The sequence below is a fragment of the Equus asinus genome, chromosome 25 (assembly GCF_041296235.1).
Source record: "Equus asinus isolate D_3611 breed Donkey chromosome 25, EquAss-T2T_v2, whole genome shotgun sequence".
Classification (NCBI taxonomy): domain Eukaryota; kingdom Metazoa; phylum Chordata; class Mammalia; order Perissodactyla; family Equidae; genus Equus; species Equus asinus.
The window spans coordinates 18332446-18355112 of NC_091814.1; the positions used below are offsets into that span (position 1 = coordinate 18332446).

A 22667-nucleotide genomic window follows, 5' to 3' on the forward strand; every position below is an offset into this window, starting at 1 on the left:
CTGGGAATTGTAGTTTCTAGAGACGATGGCTCCATTTTCTAGGTGATTGGGGCTTTCTCTTCAAAGCAGAGGGCCATCCTTTCTAGGTAAGCCTACAGCCAATACTCTCCCCGCTTGCCCTTAGGGCAAATTACAAAACTGTCATAGGCCTTTTAAAGGAAAGGATGAATCGTGGGCCCACCCAGTGCCGCCAGTGGATGATGATCTAGTCACAAAATGTCAGATCTGGAAAGAACCTTGGAGATGACCTAATCCAGCCATTCTACTTAACTCAGGGAGTACTGGGAGGATTCCACCCTGTCAACCTCCTCGCCCCTCATCACCAGTTAAGGGTGGCAGGCACCCCCAGCTTTGACCTTTGCGGGGTCAAAGTTGTTTCTACAACCAACCCAAATACCCCTGCTTCCATGGCGATCGTGGGCTGCAGCTGATATTGGCACCTTCTCCTCACATCCTACTTCTTGTGCAAGCTTTTTTTTTTTTTTTTTAACCTTCCAAGGTGCTTATGGGGGACTCTGTGTTAAACAGTGCCTGGGCAGAAGCAGAATGAATAGTGTAGTTTATTCTGTGACTTTGCCCTCATGTAGAAGTCTTGGATATTTCTAACAGCCTGAGAATGGAGGAGAAGCTGGCACCCCTAATCTCAATCTAAGAAGGTGATTTGGGAATCATTTGCATTCCCTTTCCCCACTCCCCTTCTTTAGTTAACCAATACACGCCAAAGAATCAGTCAGAATCCAATGTAGTAATCAATGGGTTTTATTTTCCTAGAACTGAAATTGTCTACGGTTCTCAGAGCTAAACTTCCAAAGCTACAGTCAGCAATTTTTCATCAGAGCCCAAAGAGAGGGGCAAGGGTGAAAAGAGACAAGAGACGGAAGAGAGGCAGAGACCAGTAGAAAGAGGTTGGGAGAGGGCACTCATTTCCCTCTGTCCTCTCAGTGGGTTAACAAATCGGATCTGGTGTCAACACTGAGGGGACCAGGTGGGAGTATGTGGATGGGAAATGACACCAGAAGGAACACCACAGCCCCAGCTACAAAAAGAAAAGTCATCAAGCCCCAAACAGAAGGGGAGCCTCCCAGTGCACCTCAGAAAGGGGGGCAACAGTGGGGAAGAAAGGAGCAGAATGGGGGGCACACAAAGGGATAGGGGTCTTTAAAATTTTTTTTGTAATTTTCTTTTATTAAAAACATTTCCTAAAAAATGTGTCTTTTCCTTTATGTCTGGGTGACATGTGACTGCAGGCTGGCCTTGAGCATTGTGGGGAGAGGGAAAGGGGCAACTAGGGATCTCCCCAAGGCATCCCATCTCTGGCCCAAGATCTAAAGGGTGACAGAACTCCTCAACACTCCCACCCAAGCTGGGTGAAATCAACCCTTCAGATCCCAGGTCCTTGGCCCAAACAACCTGGAAGCCCCAAAATCTTTTGATGATAAACTACAACTCCCAGAACTCCTGGGGTCAGAAAAGGAAAAATGGGTGTTGCCAACCATCAAGGACTTATGGAAGGGAGCCCCTCCCCCACAAGCTGTCCCACTTTCCCTGAATCTAGACAGCTGGGATAATAGGTGTGGGAGGAAGAGACAGGAGCTCAAGAAGATACCATCCTCCTGCCAGCCCCCCGACCCCAATTTGAGGATTGCCTCTCCCAGACCCTAGAAACCCATTCTGCTGTTTATCCTCCATCCCTCCACTCCTACCCTCTTCCCAACCAACCCAGAGGTCCAGAAAGCCTGGGGCGAGGGAGAGGTGTGTCAGGAGGTGGAAAAACAGCTGCCTCATCTCATCCCACAAAGCAGAAGACATGGCCCTGATTCAGATCACAGGGGTGTGGGGACATGGTGGTGAGGGCCAGGTGGCCTGCCCCATCCAGGTCAATCTCCAGGGGCTGGGCTTGGAGAGGAGTGAGTGAGTGGAAGAGGAGAGCGGGCTGGGGTGAGGAAGGGGTTCCCAGTTTGCAGGCCATGGCCAGTTTCCCCAGTAGCACCCAGACAGCAGCAGGAACGGGGCGGGGGCTCCTCTTGAAACATTGGTGGCTACAGGCTGCGGGGGAGGGTTGGAGGGGAGAAGGGTTAATGGTGTGGCCTTGGCCTGGCCTTGCCCCAGTCAGTGCCGGTCTCCTGGGAAAGCCCACCCTGCCTCCCGAGAGGCTGACTGCTGCGGGCCCTCCTCCTCTCCGCAGTGACTGGGCCCTCCCAGCCCAGCTGCTCTGGGGCAGGGGGCTCACTCACCTCTCATGATCTCTGATGCCTGGGGCTTCAGCATCTTCCTTGGCAGCCTCTTCCTCCTCTTCCTCCTCTTCTTCCTCCTGAGGAGGCCCCCGGCCAGAGCCAGGCTCAGAGGGGGTGCTGTTCTTCTCCACCTCCACAGGGAGGGGCCTCTCACTCTCCAAGGTGGCCGCCTCTTTCTCCTCCCCTTCGGGGTCTTCTGCCTCCTTGGGACGTTTAGGGGAGTCCTAGGCAGGATTGGCAGAGACACAGTGGGCTGAGGCTGGAGAGGGAGGACGCCAGCCACCTGCCTCCCCCTCCTTTCCTCAGAGGCTCCTTCCTGGGGATACACACAACCCCTCTCCAGCCCTCTGCTAGCTGAAAAGTCTTCTGTGTCTCATCTTCTCAGCGAGGGACTCCCCAGAACCTCAGACTGGGGACTCCCTGAAGAAGCAGCAGCTATCTTTCAGACTGGGAGGCCTGCGCCTGGGCCCTTACCTCCAGCAGGTCCCCTGCTCTCCTCTTCAGCGCCCCCTTCTCATTCTTCTCCTTGGTTGGCTCATCAATGACCAGCTTCCCTTCCTCATCACTGCTACCCTCGGCATTCCCCTTCTTGTCACCGTCACCCTCTGTGGCTTCCGGCTCGGGTTCGGGCTCTTCCACAGAGCTCTTTTTCTGGGAAGACTGTGGCAGAGACAGCAGAGGCTGAGTGGCACCAGCGGCTGCCATGCTGGACCCCCTTCCCAGACCCCTCCCTCGGCCACTCACTCCTTCCTTCTCCCACCTCTCCCCCGCCCCCACCCAGGTGCCCAGTCTCACGAGTGATTTGAGACCCACCTCTGTCGGATTAGCCCCGGGGTAAACCCACTGGCCGGGCAGGCAGGGCTCTGTGCAGGAGGGGGGAGGGCTGGAGCAGGAGGCAAAACCTCGGGTCAACTTCTCCCAAAGGGAGCTGGGACCCTTTCCCCGCCAACCCCCGCCCCCCACCCTCCCGCCTCATCCTGCCCGGCTCACAAGCACCTCCTCCTGGAAGCCTTTGCAGAAAGAGTTGAGGCCATGTCCTATACTCTGGCTGGGCCCAACACGGGCCTGTCCCCACTTACCGCCTCCATCCTGTTCTTGCCCCCCCAGGCCGCTGTCTAACAGTTGCCCCTCACCACAACTACACCACACACCCACAACCCCAGCCCCTCCTGCAGGAAGCCTCCCCCGCCCCCCACCCCATGAGCTCCTACTCTGAAAGCCCTGGCTTTCTGAGCCCCATTCTTGAAGGCCAAGTATCATGTGTGGGCCCTGGAGGAAGCCTGTGGCCACACCTGCTTTCCAGGGGGTCTCTGGGACAGATGACAGCTCACCTGGTAGCCAGAAGCCTTGACAGTAGGGTTGTTCTCGATCTCCCACAGCCCCTCGCTGAACCCTTTCCTCTTGTTGGGCTTGCCAAACTTCTCCTTGGACTCCTCGTAAGGGAAGAGGTCTTTGGGGCCCAGGAATGCCCTGGTGAGAGATGCGAGACTGTGCTCTCAAGCCCCTCACTGCCTCTGAGCTGCGCAGCCCGATAGGGAAGGGGCACCATCACCACCACTCTTTCCCTCCCAAGGCAGACTGCCCACGGCCCTCCCCATGGGCCCCCTTACTCACGTCTCGTGGGTCCCGAAAAAAAACACTTGGTATTTGTTGGCTGTTGATTTCACTGCAGCCTCAGGCATCTCGTCAATCTAAGAGCAGGATGAGGGAAGTGAGCATGAGCTGGAGTCCTGAGTTCTCGAATTTGAGGCCAGGGGTGGGGGTGGGGGGCTGACCTCTAAGACGCATTTGTGTAAAATCAAACTGAGAGGGACCCAGGAGATCACCAAGGGGGCTTCTGAACCATTTTAGGAGTGAACTTCGTTCAAAAGAAGCAAGACACGAAAAGCCCAACGGAAACCCTGGAGTCACCCCCCACTTCACAAACCCACCAGCATCTGTTCTGCCTCCCAACACGTTCGGATTCTGTTAAAGCTCCCTGTTGTTGCCATCACCCTGGTCCAACCACTGTCACCTCTTGCCTGGACTAAAACCACAGCCTCTGTCTCTTCTCTGTCTCCATTCTTGCCCCCCGACAACCCATTCTCCACACTGCAGCCAGAGTGGGCCTTTCAAAGCGTTGATCTGAGTATTTCATCCCCCTGCTCGAAACCTTTCAATGGCTTTTTGTGCCTCTAGAGCCTACCCATTCACCTCTTCTCCATAACATCAAGATCTGCACCCCAACACTGCCACCAATATTTGTATACCTTTGGGCAACTTAGGGAACCTCTCTCTGCTTCAGTTTCCTCATCTGTAAAATGAAGGTAGTCATAGCTCTTAAGCCATAGGGTTGTAAGAATTAAATGACCACAACCTGGCACGTAGTACATCCCACATATGTGCCTGCTACCAGCATCCTCTCCCAGCGCGCTGACCTCTGCTCTCTGCTCCAGCACACTGATTTTTCACTCTCCTATACTCACTAATTCCTGATCAGCCTTCCAACCTCAGCCCCATCATCACTTCCTCCAGAAAGTTTCCCCATCTCTCCCTACCCAGGCAGCTTCTCAGATAAAATTCTTAGCACTTCTCCTTCACAGTGCTTTTCACAATTCCAATTTTACAATTCACAATTTCCAGTTATTCATATTATCCTTTAATTAATGTCTATGTGGACTTCTATACCTGCTCCGAGATCAGAGAACAAGTCTGTTTTTACCCTCAGCACAATGCCTAGCACGCAGTAGGTGCACAATAAAATTTGCTGAATGAATCTACAAAACAGATAAAAGCAGACTACTCTGGTTCAAGTAGAGGAGTGAGGCCAAGGGGCTGTATATTCAACACCCCCTTTAGTAGTTGCCCAAGAGGTTTCTGGGGAACACTTTGAAAGCCACCTGATGTACGCAAATTCTCTCATTTTACAGATGAGGAAACTGAGGCTCAGAAAAGTAAAGTGACTTGCCCAAAATGACAGAGCAAGTTGGTGAGGGTTAGGTCTCAGAGCTGGATCTCCAACTTGATCCCCTGCCTGAAGTGTCCTGGGGGCATGAGGGTGCTGTGGTGGAGACTGTGCAGAGGTCTGAGGTCGTGGAAAGAAAAGACGCAGTGGCCCAGACAGCCTCTCCCAGATCAGGCCCTGAAAGCCCAGGCCAAGCTGAGCTGGTGGGGGGAGGACTACAACTCCCAGCAACCCTTGCAGCAGCCCCAGCGGCCTGGCTTCCCGCCGGACAGAGGCCAGGTAGCCATGTTGACTGGGGCCCCAGGCGCAGATAGGGAAGAGACAGACAGGCCAAGGCAGTGATTAACACACACAGACTAGGGCAGAGTGCCTGTCTGGGGGCCTGGGGAGACAGGGAGGCTGGGTGGATGGAAATAAGCTGAGACACACCCAGGAGAGGGGGTGGAGCCCTGGGCATGAAAGTGAGGGGCATCTTGCTCGACATGGAGTCTTCAGGCTCCTTGTCCTGTGGCCTGTGGGGACAGAGGTCCAGCCCCTCCCCCTAGGAAGGCCCAGCACAAACTGGGCCCTCCCCAGGACTAGGAGACTCTGGGATGTGTGAGCAGGGGGTGGAAAGGCATGCTGCGGTGCCCCCCCCCAAACAGGATCCCCATCACTATGACAACCTGACCCCGCCCCCGGGGCCACTCAGCAACCAGGAATGTGACCACCCCTCCCCCCAGGCCCTCGCTCTGGATTGGGGAGGAGGGGACACCAATACACACACCCCACCCCCAAGCCTGGAGTCTGCCACCTGCGTCCCCGGCGTGGCTTGAAACCACAGCTAGGGCTGAGGGCCGGGTCCCTTCTCAGGAAGCCAGACCTGAGGTGGGGGTGGAGGAGGAGCCAGTCCTGAGCCAGGACACCTGGGTCCTGTTACTAGCTAGCTCCCCACCCTCCTCTCAGAGGGGGAAGCAAAAAACAAAATGAGAGCCTCCAGGGCTTAGAGATCCCAGGAGACAGGCACAGGACAATAATAGCTAAAGCCCTTCCCTAGGCCTCTTCTGGTGGATTTCTGTGCACCAGGAAGCCGGGCAGGGTGGGGATCTACGGGTCTCCTGCTAGGAGCGCAGCAGGGAACTACTTCAAGCTCTGAATTTTTAGTGCCCACACCTGAGCCAGGGCATTAACATGCTCTAGGAAATGTGTGATGAAAGGGGAGAAACCCAAGCTCAGGAAAGGGGGTGGGCGGGGTGAAGGGTCAGAAATGAGACACGAAGTTCTCTCAAGGAACATGGCCATGGCAGAGCAGCTCCCTGACCATCAGTCTCTTTCCCATAGAAAGCAAACTCAGAGAGAGGCAGCCAAACATTGTGACAGGGGACCCAGGAGGCCACCAGCTGCCCAGCCTCAGGGGTGGGGGAGAAACAAAAGAATGGATGGGAATTAAAAATAGACAGAATGAGACACACCAGATATACCAGCCCTGCTGACTTCTAGCCAAATAAAGGGTGGATCTAGAGGAAAGAGGGAGGCCAGGGGCCTGGGTGGATGGGCATCTACCCAAAAAGGGTCATCCCACACCCGTGCCTCACCTTGAGTGTAGGCACCTGTAGGGGAAGGGCCAGGAAAGGTGTGCTCTTTGCACTTAATCAAATTCTCAACCCTTCACCCCCAAACAGGGAAGAAATCCCTTCTGTAAGAGACCCTCCATCCTTCAAGCTGCAGAGGAAATGTCTTTTCTTGCATTTGGAAGTGAAGGGCAGTTCTTCCTTGACGTAGAGGATGTGAGGTCTCAGGGGAGGCCTGTACCCCCAATACAGACACATGTCTCCCAGGCGGTGCCTTTATATCCAGGCTATGACTCAGAACAAGTGAGTCAAGGCTAAGTGGGTCAGGGTGGGGCCAGATGAATGCTGAGGACCCCACTGCACCCCCTTCCTCTGGTCACCGGAGGAGGGGGCTCTGCTACTCCTCAGCCACTCCAGGAATCCAGGCAAGTTACTTCTCCCAGGCCAGACCCATCCACTCCCACCCCCTTCTCCTCTGCATTTGCCTGGCTCCCACACACAGGCCTGAGCACATGAAATCCCTTCCTCCCAGAGCCCATGGACACCCTCTGAGGTCTGAAGAGGAATCTGAAGTTCCCAGGTGAGGAGTGGGGGGAGAGGACTGAATACCTCTGCCCCAGGCTCAGACCAAATCCAGGCCCAGGGCCGTCTGCCCAGCACGTAGGGAGGCAGCAGGGAAGGCTAAGGCCACACTGCCTGCCAGCCAGGGTTCTGACCACCACACCCAGGGCCCAGGCCCAACCTGACCCAGGAACCAGAAAATCTGGGGCAGGAGACAGTTGGGGCCAGGAAAGTGTGGCAAGCCCAAGAGGCAGAAAAGAGAAGGTGGTGCCTGGGTGTGGGGGAGGGGCTGAGGGGAGAAAGATGGGTGAGGCCCTCGGCCTGCTTAGGTTTGCTGGGATTGTGAAACAGGAAGCCGAGAGAGGAGGAAGGAACCTGGGGGGGAAAAATCCCTGAGTCTTGGAGATTAATTGTTAAGTGCTTGGAGATCCCCCAGGAAGTCAGGCAGGAGGAAGAGGAAAAGAGAAGGTTAAGATGGAGTCATATCATCCTTCCAGGCAGGTCTTGCCTACCACGTGGGCCCCTGTGGCTGGGCTCTCCAAGCACTGGGCTGTTCCAGTCTCACCCAGTCAGCCATCCTCCCCAGAAGCAGGGGCTGAGGAAGGAAAGTCCACACAGTGGCTTTCACCATGGCTGAGGATTCTGGCTGCCTATCAGATGCAGCGCAAGCAAGGCCCCCTACTCCTCCTCCATCTCAGGAGGGGCTGGGCCCCTGCAGGCTCTGCCACTCTAGGGACTAAGACAACATCAAAGGATGGAGACTCAGATGTGTCTCTTCTTTTGGCATCCAAGGGGAATGTGTCTGGGAGCTAACAGGCTTGGGTCACTGCTCCCCCTAACTGTCACAATCAAGAGCCAGAGCACAGGCAAAGGGTGGGGCCCTATCTCTTTGGGATCCAGTCTGATCTCCCTTCCTCAGCCCTAACTTTATCTAAAAGGTCCAGGCCTCCACAGAGGAAGAGACTCTGCCTCCCCATCCCACCCTTCTGTCCTGGAGGCCCAGGGTGAAGAGGAGAAATGGATGGCATTCCCAGTCCAAAGGTCCCAGAAACCCGAAGGTCTTCCACACAGGGGCCAATGTGGGCCCATCTGTGTCCCCCCTCCTTTTTCTCTCTCCCCTGATCCAGAGAGGTTCCCTGTAACCCACATTCCAGCTGTGCCCCCTCCCCAGGGCTTAGCTCAGCCCCTGGACTTTGTCCCACCCCCAGGAGGTAGGAGCAGCAGAAACCTGGGTTCAGTTCTTGCCCTGCCCACCAGGGCCTTGGCGTCTGGGCCAAGAAGGCAGATGGATCAAAGATGCAGGGTAAAGTACATGAGTGTTCACACGCCACACACAAGGCTGCCTGTGGCTGCTTCCTCACAGTGCCTCCCTCTACCCCAGTCCCCTGGGAGGCCCTAGAAGCTAGAAGAGTCCCACTTCTCTTTGTACTTCACTGCTATTCCAGAGGCCAGGCATCTAGAAGTTTCGGGGAACAAGGAGCTCAAGACATATGGGATTAGGCACACTCCTCAGGAGAGGGTACAGGGTGAGGAAGGGTCTCCTGGGCTTTCTCAGAGTGGCCCCAAAGTTGGCCTGACCCCCTGAACAGCACCCAGGGGAAGCTGGGGCAACTTTCTAAGCTCAGAGCAGACTCTGGGCCAGAAGAAGAGATCCAGACTCACGTGGAGAACAGCAATCCAAAGTCATAATGCAGTCCTGCTCTTGCCCCCTCCCCCAGTAGACTCCCTCCCTCCACTCCTCTCTGCCCTTCTATTTCACTCTACTGGAGTCCCACACTCTAGGGAACTGAGTCATGCCCGCACCCAATACCAAAGGCTTCTCCACACCAACTTTGGAGTAAGTTACCAGACCCCAACCTCCTCCAGCACCCTCTGGCAACCTCCCTCCCTCCTGACTTCACCTGTCTCAGTCCTTAGGGGAAAGGTGATGAACACGCCAGGCTGGGCTTGTGGGCCCCACCCTCCCACCTGGCCAGGTGCTGGAAGGGGGAGGGGGCAGGCCCTCATATTGGCGGGCTGAATCAACCACATGGCCGACTGACTGGGTCGTTCTGGCGGGAGAGGCTCACATCTGAGGAGGAAAAGCAACTCGCGCTCCCCCCACCTCCTCTAAGAGATAGTCTGGACTGGACTTCCGAACCTCACAGGGCCCTGCCACCCGAGGCCCCTTTAGTTGGCAGCATACGGAGGAATGTTTTTGTGCGGCTGAGCAGTGAAGGGTTCTGGCAGATAATTTCCGAGCCAGGGAGATCCCCCCTTACGCCGCCCCCAACCATTCCTCGACCTTCCCAACTTCAGACCTCTTACGGACGCCCGAAACCAAAGTTTTCTAGAGCGAACTCCGCCTCCATCTACCCCTTTCTGGGCTACGATCCTTCTTTAATCATTTAATCTAGGAAGAGGAGTTTGAACCGGGGGCAACAATCAATGGAGAAAATGGGGGTCTCCAAGGGGGTCCCAGAAGGGGGTGGCGGCGGCAACTTGGGGGTGGGTGGGAGGAGTTAGACGGCTAGCCCAAACCCAGGCAGCGTGCCCGAAACCGCTGGGAGTATGGGGGCTGGGGGCGGAACTGAGCACGCGGAGCCGGGGGCCGGGAAGTGACCGGTGCCCTCGGATCCCCGCGCCGCGCACACGCCTCTACGCGCGGACGCCGTACTCACCAGGTGTTCGCCGCCACCCCCACCCCCGCCTCCACCATTATATAACCGCCGGGTGGGCTTGGAGGCACTCGGGAGAGAGTCTGGGACTCAGACGCCCCCCGCCCCACCCCCTCCGCGCCAAGCGCTCGTGCCCTCCCCGGTGTTATGCAACCTAAGCCCGGAGGGGGATAGGGGGCGGCGGGCCGCGCTGCTCACCCGGGCCGGCCAGTGTGGGTAGCCCTTCATCTTGGCGAACACCAGGTCCCCGCATTTGTACTCCTTCTGCCGGTTGGATCGCGACATGGCGGGGCTCCGGGCGCCCCGGGCTCCGCGCCGGGCCGGGAAGCGCGAGCCCAAGTTTGCGCGTGCGGCGGTGGCGGCGCCGCTCCGCTCCGGCCCTCGCGCGGCCCCCGCCTCGATGGTGGCCCCCGGCCCGAGCTCCGGCGCGGCCACGGCGTCTCCGCCCGCGCGCCGCACGGACGGGGCGGGCGCGGATCGGGGGCAACGCTCCGGCGCGGTGGGTACGCGCTCGTGCAGTTGTTTGTGTTTGAAATTCAATTGCTCCCTCCTCTGCGCGAGGCCTCTTCCTCCACCCCCCGCCCGGTCCCTACTCCTCCTCCTCCCTCCTCCCTTTCCCACTCCTCCTCCTCCTCCCCCCTCGGCGCTCCCTCCCGCCGCGGTTTGATGCGTGCGGCTTCTTGACGCCCCGTGCCTGGCACAGCCCGACGCCCAACCCGGAGCCGCCTGGCGGCGCGCGGCGACACAGGCGTGAAGAGGCGATCGCCGAGCACGCCGAGCAGGCTTTGTGTGCCCGCTGTCGGTGGGTGCCCGCCCGCCCGGGAGGAGCTGGCGCCCGGCTGGACGGAGCGGCCTGGCGCCCCTCCCCCGGCCCCGTGGGGCGCTCACACTGCGGCCTCAGCGCAGTCAAATGTCGACGTCTACGCGCAGTGTCTCCCTGCCCTCTGCTCCATCCCAACCCACGAATGTGTGCTCGGCGGCGTGCTGGCCGCCGGGGCGAGGGCTGGGCACGGCACCGCACCGCTGCGCGCGTAGACGTCTACCCTGGACCTTGACTTGCTTACGGCCTGTGGGGTGGCCCCCGAAACGTCGGGGATTTGCGCCCTACGAAGGCCTTTGTTGAGGAAAGGCTCGAGTTTGGTAGCTAGGCGGTGCCTGAGGGATTGTGACACAAAGTGGCCACCTTCTGGGTGCTTTAGCCCGATCTCGGTTCTCATGCTATTTCCTGGCAAAAGAGATCTGGGCTGTATGACTCGACAGGCCCGCAAAGATGAGTTTCGTTCTAGTGGGGAAAAAACCGTAGAATATCAATAAATCCCAAACCATTATTAGGCATTCGTGTTTTCGTGTTCGTTGGATAAATACCCGGAAGTGGAATGGCTGGATGTATGGTAGTTCTGCTCTTTAATGAACCGTGAAGACCGAGGAGCCAGGCACTATCTCTCTTGAGAGGTTGGGGAGGGGGGAGGAACCTGGGAAGGCTTCACAAAGCTGGTGCCTTTGAGCTGGGCCTTAAAAAATGGGTGATTGTGTTGGATTCCACGGACTCTATTTTAGCCTCAGTTCTATGTTAAAAAGTGATACAGGGGGCCGGCTGGTGGCGCAGCGCTTCGCAGGCCCGGGGGTCGCCAGTGCTGTGGTGGGCGTCCCACATAGAAAGTAGAGGAAGATGGGCACGGATGTTAGCTCAGGGCCAGTCTTCCTCAGCAAAAAGAGGAGGGTTGGCTAATGCTCAGGGCTAATCTTCCTCAAAAAAAAAAAAAAGTGATCGAGCCAAAACTTTAACTCAGGTCTCTTCCTATTGAGCCAAACAAGACTTTATTGTAATGACATCTTTGATCTGCTGTCACTGTATTGGTCTTGGATTTGCCCAAATTCCAGACACCTATGGTCTCTTAGAAATTAGATATTTGGATCTTACCTCACAGCACGTCTAGATCCTTGAAACTTTGGAACAAAATATTCTGGGTTTGAATAGGTAAAATATGCATGTTTTTCTTCCCACAAGTTTTCTGATCGCACTTCAAAGCATATGCAAAGTCTCCCTGGGAGGAAGTGCAGGAAGTGGCCCAAAGGCCCATCCACATCCTACCCTGCTGTTCGCCTGCTGTCATGAGAACTTGGACCAACCCCTGAACTTCTCTGAGCCTCAGTTTCCTGAACGGTAACATGGGACACCATTACTGTCCTGCCAACGTGAGAGGCGTAGAATGGCTGCTTATCCTTGGCTGGGGCCTGTAGTCGTTCCCTACACTCCTGCATATCAGTTCGTTGTCCTTAAGGCCCTGGCAATGCATTTCACATGTTCTGCCTTTATAACAGTGTGTTCTCTCAGCATAATTTCCCCTTGCGATCAGAGTCTCTCTGGTCCTGTGCACAGGTGCTCCAGGCCCAAGGCTGCTGGCACAGTGGGGCGCTCTGCAAGGTCCTGTTGCAATAAAAGAGCCACAACACCCTCAGCCCCAGACTTGTCGATTTGTTTCAATAGCAAATCCAAACTTGTTGCAACAGAGCAGCTAGATTCCAGTTGGTGTTTACTCTATGATGCATTCCAGTTTGAAATGCAGTCAGTGTTATAGTCCCGATTCTGTCAGGCTAATGCTTTTCTTTGTTGTTCTTATTGTTGTTGGGAAAGAATCTTGTCACAGATTTTTAAGGATGTTTCAGTAAGTCCAGTGTCACAATAAGTTTCCTTTAAGTGTCCAGGCTGGTATTATAAATAGGCACAGTTTCAGAGCAACAAATGTTTTTAAACTATTTTCCAATTTAGCACATCCCAATTTAGTTAAAACCAAGAGTCCTATCCATTTCTCCACTTTGTTGCATCATAATAGCCTGTTTGGAGGTGGCAGTAAGGCTTCTAAATTCTTTCTGTGACAAATCTCTTGGGCCTGTCATTCAGTCCACCATGCAGATGCTGGTTGCAATAAAACAACCAGGGTTCCCTTTGTTGCAATAATCTCCCAGGCCTTGGTTGCAATTTAATATCCAAGTTCTCCTTACAATAACATCATCAACCATCACAGCTGCCCCTAACAACCAAGCCAAGAGCCACAGAGGGTCAGTTACACGGGCGGGCAACATAAGCCTGCTTCCCCTGGGGTTCAGGTCTAACTTAGTGCTCTGCAGACTTTAATGTGCAAATGAATCACCTGGGAATCCCCTTCAAAAGCAGATTCTAATTCAGTGGGTTTGGTGTATCCGCATTTCTAACAAGCCCCAAGGTGCTGCTGCTGCTTTAGACCACCATTTGTGTAGGGAGGGTCTGAAACATACGAGTCACAAGCCCCCAGACTGCCAGTCCCGCTTGGAGCCAATTCACAGATGTCTCAGTGACATGATTCCGTTGATGCCGGTGCTTGAGTCCACATTTGTGTGGGGAAGGAGATCAGGACAGAAGTTTGGGGGACTTGGGGCGGAAGCGTGTGGATGACGATCTGGCTCCAGGGTTCTGAAGCGAGTGTCTGGAGGAGCCAGGTCAGGAGAGATAGCGGTGGCCTTACTCTGTCCCTACCTGGAAGGAGCAGTTGACACAGCAGCAGGAGGGACGGAGTTCAGACCACTGGAGGAAGGAGCAATTTAGGGAAAACCACTGGGTTTGCGTGTCAAATGGACCTAGGTTTGAGACTTGCTAGCTACTTACTGGCTTTTGGCAAATGACTTCACTAGAATTTCTAAACAAAAATTTCTTCCACTATAAAAATGAGATACAAACAGCTACCTTCTGGGGTTGTTGTGAAGTGAAAAGGAAATCATCTGTGTGAAAAGCTCACCTGCTCATTAGGTTCGAAGGAAATGTCAGCTTCCTTCCCTTTAACTCCCAAGAGTGAGGGGTTTGGCTATGGCTCCAGCTGTCAGCACTGTGTGACCTACTCCCGTCGCCACGTCTTGGCCCCAGTTACCCTTTCTGGGAAATGGAGGAGAGGAGGATGGGTAGTTTAGACAAGTGGTTTTCAAAACTGCATCTCCATGCCCCCTCCCCTACCCAAAATGAAAGAGTAGCCATGCTTGTGTTTTTATGCATTTTACAAGGAGGAGTCAGAATGGTTACGAGTCAGAGAAAACAGGGTCTGAGTACCTGTTCCACGACTGATGCACTGTGTCACTTTAGGAAGGCTACTTACCTGCCCTGAGTCTCAGTTTCCATGTCTGTAAAAAGGGGTTGGGATGAGGGTTGAATGAATTAATGTATTTAAAGTGCCTTGAACAGAGCTGGGATCATGGTAAGTGGTTGATAAAATTGGTTATCACGGTATGTATCGTTATATTAGATTTTGAGGAATATTTAGTCTGAGAAAATGGATTCCTTTGCAGGGAGCTTCTAAGGTTCCAGCCCTCTGCTCTGAGAAGGCTGGCACTAGTACCGTAGGTGAGGGTGGTTAGCACAGGCTTGGGAGCCAGCTTCCCTGGGAGTCCCAGCTCCACCACTTACCAACCGTGTGACCTGCCACAAGTTACCCAACCTTTCTGTTCCTCAATTTTCTCATCAGTAAAAGGGGATGTTGATAAATCAGTTAATATATATGATATATGTAAGTGCTTAGAACACTGCCTGGCACATAGTAGGACTATTGGCTACTATGTGTTAGCTATCAGCTGTTAGTATAATAATATTAGCTATTTTTCTTAAAAATGTTTATGTTTACAACTCTTCTGTATGTATAATATCTTTCATAATAAAAGAAATTATTTTTTAAAAAGAGGGTTTTGGGCCACACTGGTGATCTAGTGGTTAAGTTTGTGTGCTCCGCTTTGGCAGCCTGGGGTTCATAGGTTTGGATCTCAGGCGTGGACCTACACACCACTCATCAGCCATGCTGTGGTGGTGTCCTACATACAAAATAGAGGAAGAGGGGCACCAATGTTAGCTCAGTGACAATCTTTCTCAAGCAAAAGAGGAAGATTGGCAACAGATGTTAGCTCAAGGTCAATCTTCCTCACCAAAAAAAAAAAAGGAGGGTTCCATTTTAAAAAAGTGAAAATCATTAGATCCACTCTCTAAAGCTATAGTGTCCAACGGATGTGACTATTTAAATTTAAACTGATTAAAATTAAGTATTCAGTCCCTCAGTCATAGTATCCACATTTCAAGTGCTTGGTAGTCTCATGTGGCTGGTGGCTACTGTATCAGACAGTGCAGATATAGAACATTTCCATTATCACAGAAAGTTCTGTTGGACAGCGCTGCTCCAAGACAATGGCTTTCTTCTTGAGCTGTATAGAGTCACTTCAAGAATAAAAAAATACTAATGCCTGGGCCAGACTCCCCAGAGTTTACATTTAATTGGTTGACAGTGGGAGCCATTAAAGGGTTTGGGCAGGAGAGAAACATGAGCAGAGGTGAACTTCTAGAAGCTTCATCTGGTGGCAGCACAGAAGTGGAGGGGCCTGGAATTGCCAGGTCAGGGAGAGGGTATAGCAGTGGTCCCTGCTGAGGGACATGTGCCCCTGCATGTGGAAGGGGCTGCATCAGCTCCCAGGTGGCTGTGTTCCTGGGGTCTGTTTTCCACTCTTCCAAGAACTGTGATGGCAACGGCTCCTTAGCCCTTAGGAGAGAGACCGTCAGCCCTCTAGAGCAGGAACGGGTCAGAGCACTTCGAGATCCCCATGAGTTCCAGATTGCTGTTTAAAAAATTCAGCTTAGAGTCAGCCCTGATGGCCTAGTGGTTAAAGTTCAGCGAGCTCTGCTTTGGCAGCCAGGGCCCAGTTCACAGGCGTGGAACCATACCACTCAGCTGTCAGTAGCCAGGCTGTGGTGGTGGCTCACATAGAAGAACCAGAAGAATTTAAAACTATATATAACTGTGTACTGGGACTTTGGGGGCAGGGAAAGGAAGAAAAAGGAAGAAGATTGACAACAATGTTAGCTTAGGGCAAATCCTCCCCTACCAAAAAAAAAAAATTCAGCTTATTTTTTTGTATAAGTAATCAATACATGTATATGCTACAAAATTTAGGAGGTAAAGAAGATAATTTAGTGAAAAGTCGTCCCTGTGTTAGCCCTCTCTCTCAGCCACCCCAATCTTCTTCTTAGAGGCAAAAATATTACCAATTTTGTATGTATTCTTCCAGTGATATTCTCTCTACAATTTTCAAGCAGACGCAGAGCTCTCTATTTCCTTTACACAAATCATAGCATCCCCTATAGCCTGTTCTGCACTTCACTTTCTTTTACTTAACAGTATATCTTGGGACTCTTTCCATATCAGTCCATGAAGATCCACCCCATTCATTTTAATGCTTGCATCAGAGTTCACAGTATGTCTGTGTCATCAATTATTTAACCAGTCCCCTGTTGATGGGCATTTTAGTTGTTTCCTTTCTTTTGATAATATCAACAATGCTGTAGTGAATAATACTGCACAATTTCATCTCATTCAGGGCTGAGGATCTTGCATCATTTTTCTCTCCAGTTTGCAAAATGAAAAAGGTACGGGCCATTCACAGCAACACTGTTTGCAGGAGTTTGCTGGCAAGTAGCACTGGAAGAAACCTTTCTGCCTACAGACAGGGGCGACTGAGGGTGGACCAGAAGCCCACCTTTCTTTTCAGCTCCAAACTCCAGGTCTGTCTGCCTTCCCCTTGATCCCTGGGGCTTAAGGGAGTAAGGTCTGCGGCCAGGGTCGGGCTGACAGAATTGCGGCGCCTCTGATCATGTCTGACCACACTCTCCAGCTCTCTCCCACTGAGGGTGTTGCAGCAGGGACAGAGCTCTGGGGAGGAGAGGAGCCTGGGAGGCGCACCCTGAGAAGGCGTCAAAGCCCTTTTCTGGACTGATAAGATTGCGCCCTTGCCGGCTCTCTGCCCCTCCCTCTCAGGGGAGAGAGAGCCTCCCCCGCAAAGTTGGGCAGCAGGTTTGGCCCTGCTGGAGGAGGCCGACTGTGGTGGCTTCTGTGGGGACAGATGGCAGCGGGGGTACTAAAAGGCCATTTCTATCACCACATTGCCTATGGACTTGGGGCTTCATTCATTCACCCCCACATATATTCCTCAGTCATTGTTACGTGCTGTGCTAGGCCCTGGGCAAACTTGCGGAGAGGGGAGTAGGTCTGAAGGTGAAGAAGACAGGTGGCTGCCCATGACTAGTCTGGTCTCTAGCCCTGAGTCTTGTCACTCACCCTGACACACCCTGGTCTTGCTCTGACGTCAGTGTCCCAGCTTGGAAGTTTCTAGTTTTCTCACTCCAAATTTACCTTTCTCTGCCCTTTCTTGTTTATCTTTTGGTTTTTTTTTTTTCCCAAAGTATACATGCAAACCAATATAAGATTATGTCAAGACCACCTATATAAAGAACACTTATAAATCAATAAAGAAAAGACAAACAACCCAATAGAAAAATGGGCAAAATACGTGAACAAGAGTTTCATATAAAAAAAAATACATATGGCCAATACGCATGTGAGGGGACAGTCAATCTCATTAGTGATCAATAAAACTCAGATCAAGACCACAGTAAGAAACCATGAATACTCATTCGATGGGAAAAATTAACAAGCCCAACAGTCCAGATGTTGGAAGGTTGTGGACAGAGTCACTCCTACATTGCTTTAGAAACCAGTTTGGCAGCAAGTTTTAAGGTCTAACTTGGATGTACCCTATGACCCATTATTTCCACTCCTAAGCGTGTACACAAGAGAAGCCATGGTATGTGTGCACCAGGGGACATGGAGAAGAAAGAGCATCAGGGGTTTGTTCCTAACAGTGGACACCTAGACACAACTCATAATGCCCATAGGCAGGAGAGTGGATGGATAAATTGTTGTATATTCGTACAAAGGAATATTATTAAAACAGAAAAAAAGAACAGACATGTTCAATGTGGATGAATCTAAGGAATAAAATATTGAGTGGAAAAAGTAAGTCGTTACCGCTTGATGCCCTTTTGATAAAGTTAGAAACAGGTAAAATTGAACAATATATTTTCAGGAGTCCCTATGGGTGTGGGAAAAAATATATATAGAGAGAGACAGGTTCAGGACAGTGGATACCTAGGTTGGGGGGAGATGGGGGACCTGACGGGGAGGGGAACATAGGAAAGCATAAATTGATGGGAATGGTTGGGGTGGTAGCTATGTGGGTGTTGATTACATACTTGTAAATTAAAGAGGGTCATGTGTGGACCAATGATGAAAGTAAATTAAGAACCAAGGATTATGGTAACTCTGTGCATCTGAGTTTTGTTGTTTAAGTCACATATGCACATGATTTAAAGAAGCAGAATTCTACGAAGTTTTAATGAAAAGCAGTGGTCCCAGTTCCCACTTCTCTCTATTCCTGCTCCAGAGACAACATTTCAACATTCAAACTATGTTAACTAATTTCTAGTGATTGACCGCCACATCTCTAAGCAACATGCTTTTCTGCTACTTCTTGACTTATTTAGTTTTAGGCATTATCTATTGATGGAAACCTATGGAATACATTTCACTCTTTCCTCTGGCCAACTGAGCCTCACAGACTTACTGTTCCCCAAATTCCCATCATCCCAATAGAATTACATTGTAATTTTTGCTATATTAATATCCACATATCAGTCACATCTGAGCCATGATTTCTTTTCCTTTTATGCATAACATTTTGCTTTCTCTAAGTTGTTAACGCTTTTTGTTTTTAGTTTGTTTAGTTTTCTAGGTTCTTATTCACTAATTCAGCCACAAGTTCTCCACCATTTCAATCTCTTCTCAAAATATTTACACACATCGGATATACTATCAATTTCAGGTTCTTGGTAACATCATTCCCAAAGCCTTCGGTGCAGATCCAGACTAACTGGTGGCCTTCTACATCTGGGGCCCAGCTGTCCTCCTGGAATCTCCCTTCCCCTGCATCCATCCTGGGGGTTCCGTTCACCCCTCTCCTGGGTTTTCTAAATCCCAGGTGTTTCTCTTTCATGGTTTATTCCCTTTTTTTGATGGAGCACATCCTCTAGTAGCTTCCTGAGAAAAGGTACTCAGAACAGAAATTTTTTGAGACCTTACATGTCTGAAAACATCTTCATTTCACCCTCTCACTTGACTGAGAGTTTGGCTCGTTGCTGAAGTCTAGGCTGGAAATATTTTTCCTTCAGATTTTTGAAGCCCTTGCCCCGTTGTCATCCACCTTCCAGTGTGTCTCTTACGAGGTTTGAAGCCATTCTGTCCTGACCTATTTTGAGAGATCTGTTCTTTTCTTTGAGAGTTGTAGAATTTCCTCTGTCTCCCCAGTGTTCTGAAATTTCATGATGCTGTGAACCCATTTTTATCCATTATGCTGAGCAGTTGGTGTGCCCTTTCAATCTGAAAACCCTTGTACTTCAGTTCTGGGAAGTTTTCTGTGATTATTCCTCTCCTCTGTTTTTTCTGTTCTTTTTCTTGAACTCATTATTTAGATATTGGCCTTTCTGGACTGGTTCTCTGATTTTCTTAACTTTTATCTTCCAACTCTTCTAGTGAGCATTTTATTTATGCTCTTATATTTTTATTTCTCAAGACGTCTATTTCATTTTCTGCATGTTACCTTTTTTTTTTTTTTGGTGAGGAAGACTCGCCTTGAGCTAACATCTATTGCCAATCTTCCTCTTTTTGCTTGAGGAAGAGTGGCCCTGAGCTAACATTTATGCCACCAGGCTGGCCCTTGCATGTTACTTTTTTTTAATGACATTCTGATCTTATTTCATGTATACAGTATTTTCTCTTGTTCATCTGAGAAGATTATCGATGTCTTTAAAGTTTTCTTTGCCCTGCAATTTCTCTAGTTTTGTTTACTTTCTTGTTTTGTCTCTGTCACTCATGTCAGTGTGCCTGCTCATGTTTAAGAGTGAGGGACTAAAAAGCCATCTTGCACATCTGAGTGTATAGTTGGGGCTTGTCAATTGAGAACTTGATGTCAGGGTTATCTGGTTGGGAAGTTTGTAGGGGGAATCCCTGATGTTAGACTCCATAGGTCTTTCTTCTTGGGCTGAACAGATTTTCCAGTGGAGATTTTTTTCCAATTTCTAGCGTGGAGGGTAAAGCCCGGTGGCCAGTCTTCTGGGAGAAGTACCCCATGTGCATACTGCTTTAATTCCCCTGATTTCTATGCAGTGCCTCTGCCCTAGACTGTGCCTGGTTTTCCCTATAGCAGAAACCCTCTGTTTTATTCCCTCTTGAGCAAAAAAAAACCCACCTTCCTTAATTTTGGGGGGAGTTGAGGAGAGACAGTCTTCCATTAGCATGAAGTGGGGGAGGGGATGTAAGGATCTAACTGTTTCTTAAACAGTTTTTAACCAGCTGTTTAAAAGTTAACCAGCTTTTAACCAGTCCTCATTTTTGTTCCTTCCCTTCTCATTCACTTCCAGAGGTGCTTGCTGCCACCACTCCTGAGCCTTTGCAAGCTTCTCCAATAGATCCGATGGATTCTCCCCATTCCCCAAGGCCAGCTTGCTCCTCAGCTCTCTTATCTGTGCCCAGTCAGTTACCATTGGCGCATCTGCTTTCCATCTTCCCAAATGTTGTTACCATGCTCTCCTCTTCTCATCTCCCTATTTTTGTGGGTTTAAACCTTTTCAAAGTGATCTTTAATGCCTTTTCCAAAAAAAATTCCTTTATTGAAGCTTTAGTGGATTTCAGGGGGGAACCAAATTAGATATGTCTGTTCAATTCACTATCTTTTACTGGAACACTTTATTACTGTTATTACTCCTTTTGAATAGGTAATACATGCACAGGTTACAAGTTTCTAAAGGTATAAAAGAGTACACAGTGGGAAATAAATCCCCTTCCCATCCCTGTCCTGAAGTTTCTATCATCAACTTCTTGTATGAGAACAACTTTTTGAGGGCAGGGTACCTACCGAATAAGATGAATCATTAATCTTTAGAATAAGAGGACCCAGCTTAGAAAATGTTTGTCAGACAGGCCCCTGCCCTTGTGAGGCTTCTCTTCTCTGCAGGGCAGCAAGACATGTTGACAAGGAAAAAGCATGCTTTTCCTTTGAAAGTTTCTCATTCTCTTTGGGTTCTAAATCATTTCAGGTATTTCTCACAGAAGTAGGACAGGGTTCCTTAACACTCTATCCATTTCTCAAAGGAGGAAAGTGAGACTCAGAGAAGTCACTGTCCAAAGCCACCAGAAAGTAGGTTGGAGAACCTAGATTGGAAAAGGAGGGATGAGAAGTTGGCATTGTGCAAAGCACACCAGCTGCGAGGAAGGACTGGAAGGGCTGGCTTCTCACTGTGGTCCTCAGTGCGCCTGCTTTGCAATCAACTGAGGAGTTTCTTAAAAATCCAGACTTCTGGGCCCCACCTACACCTCCTGAATTGGAATCTCTTAGGCTGGAATTCATAAATTTGCATTTTTAAGAAGGTTTCCCAGTGATCCTAGGCACATTAAAGTTTAAAAATTGGTACACAGAAAAAGATACTCTGAGCATCTAGAGCAGGGAACAAACAGATTTAAGGAGGCTTCATGGAGACGGTGGCATATGAGTTCGTCTGTGAAGGCAGAGTGAGACTTAGACACACGGAGCTGGAGCGGCTGGGGAGGGGCATATCAAGCTTGTCTGATGGAGGAGTCAAGCTTGGGTCTTTTACTGTCCCTCATTGTTTTTGCCATCATCATCATCCCTCTTGCCATCCTTTCCATCTTCCTCTTAGCCTCCTCCCAAAACCTCAACAGCCTTCATGGGCTGAACTCAGTAGAATCTTCTGCATTCTGAGACAAGGGAGGTGGCATCCACACAGAGATGGATTAGCACGCAAAGGACACCCACAGAGTTGACAAGTAGAGGACACCCAGTCGCGGGCAGACAGAAAGGGGCAAAGATGGATAAACAAGAAAAGGACACAAAATCTCAGACAGACAGGGAAGGACGGATATAGAATGGGCAGACACATATGAGCCGGAAAAGGACACACACAAATATGGACGGATATAAAGGGCACTCACAGAGACTAATTAACAAGGTCACACACAAAGGCACAACAAATACCAGGCAGACAGAGACAGATACAGAGGACATGCAGATGGATGGGTGGGAGGCACAGGCAGACAGTGATGGACTCAGGTGATGCTCACATCTGTGAAGGGGGCTAACATGTAGCTGGCCCATTTACCCCACCAGGCTGAGGGGAAGGGATTGACCTCAAGTACTCGGCTCCAACTTCCAGGGCCCTGCCTGTCTTTCGGTCTCACTGGTTGCTGCAGAGGGAGGCCAGGCCCCAGGCTGGAAGGGCTAAGTGTGCTCCTGGATGTGCACACCAGGAGGGAGATCGCCTCCTCCCTCTTATGTCACATTTATTTCAGCTCTCAGATGTTTATTATTAGGCCTGAAGTCTGGCTTCTTTCTGTCTCGCAGCCAGATTTCGCAGGTCTCTTGGGCCCTGGCTCTTCTTGGGGTGTTTTATTCCAACTCTCGGTTTCTGCCGACTCTGGAGCTTCATCGGTTCACTTACAGATCACTTTCCCTTTAAGCTATTTTCCCCCAATCCTCCACCTTCCCAGACTCCCTCTCATTTCCCGACGTCACTTGCAGTTTCTATGGGCACTACGTCTCCCATAAATCATAGCGCCCAAGCAGCTACCTTAGGAAACTTCAAGTACCGAAATGCTCTCCTATCCGTCTCCGTGACTACTGCGGTGACCGATGGGGCTTGTAGTCACCTACGAATTGTCAGGAGACCCCAAAAAGACTACTCATCCCAGGAGTCTTCGTATCAGAGGCGGGTTTCCCCCCTGTCTTTCTGCGCGCCCCTTAATCCTTCCTT

At 51.0% G+C, this 22667-nt stretch overlaps 1 protein-coding gene across 1 annotated transcript; it reads right to left on the reverse strand.

Annotated features, from left to right (window-relative positions):
* Window positions 1-743: 743 nt before the first annotated feature.
* Window positions 744-10540, reverse strand: HDGF (heparin binding growth factor). Its single transcript, XM_044757600.2, has 6 exons — window positions 10145-10540; window positions 3849-3925; window positions 3566-3704; window positions 2709-2894; window positions 2235-2458; window positions 744-2046 (listed from the first exon to the last, which is right to left on the reverse strand). Exons 1-6 carry the CDS (start codon window positions 10229-10231, stop codon window positions 2040-2042), a joined length of 720 nt encoding a protein of 239 aa, XP_044613535.1. The 5' UTR covers window positions 10232-10540; the 3' UTR covers window positions 744-2039.
* Window positions 10541-22667: the final 12127 nt, after the last annotated feature.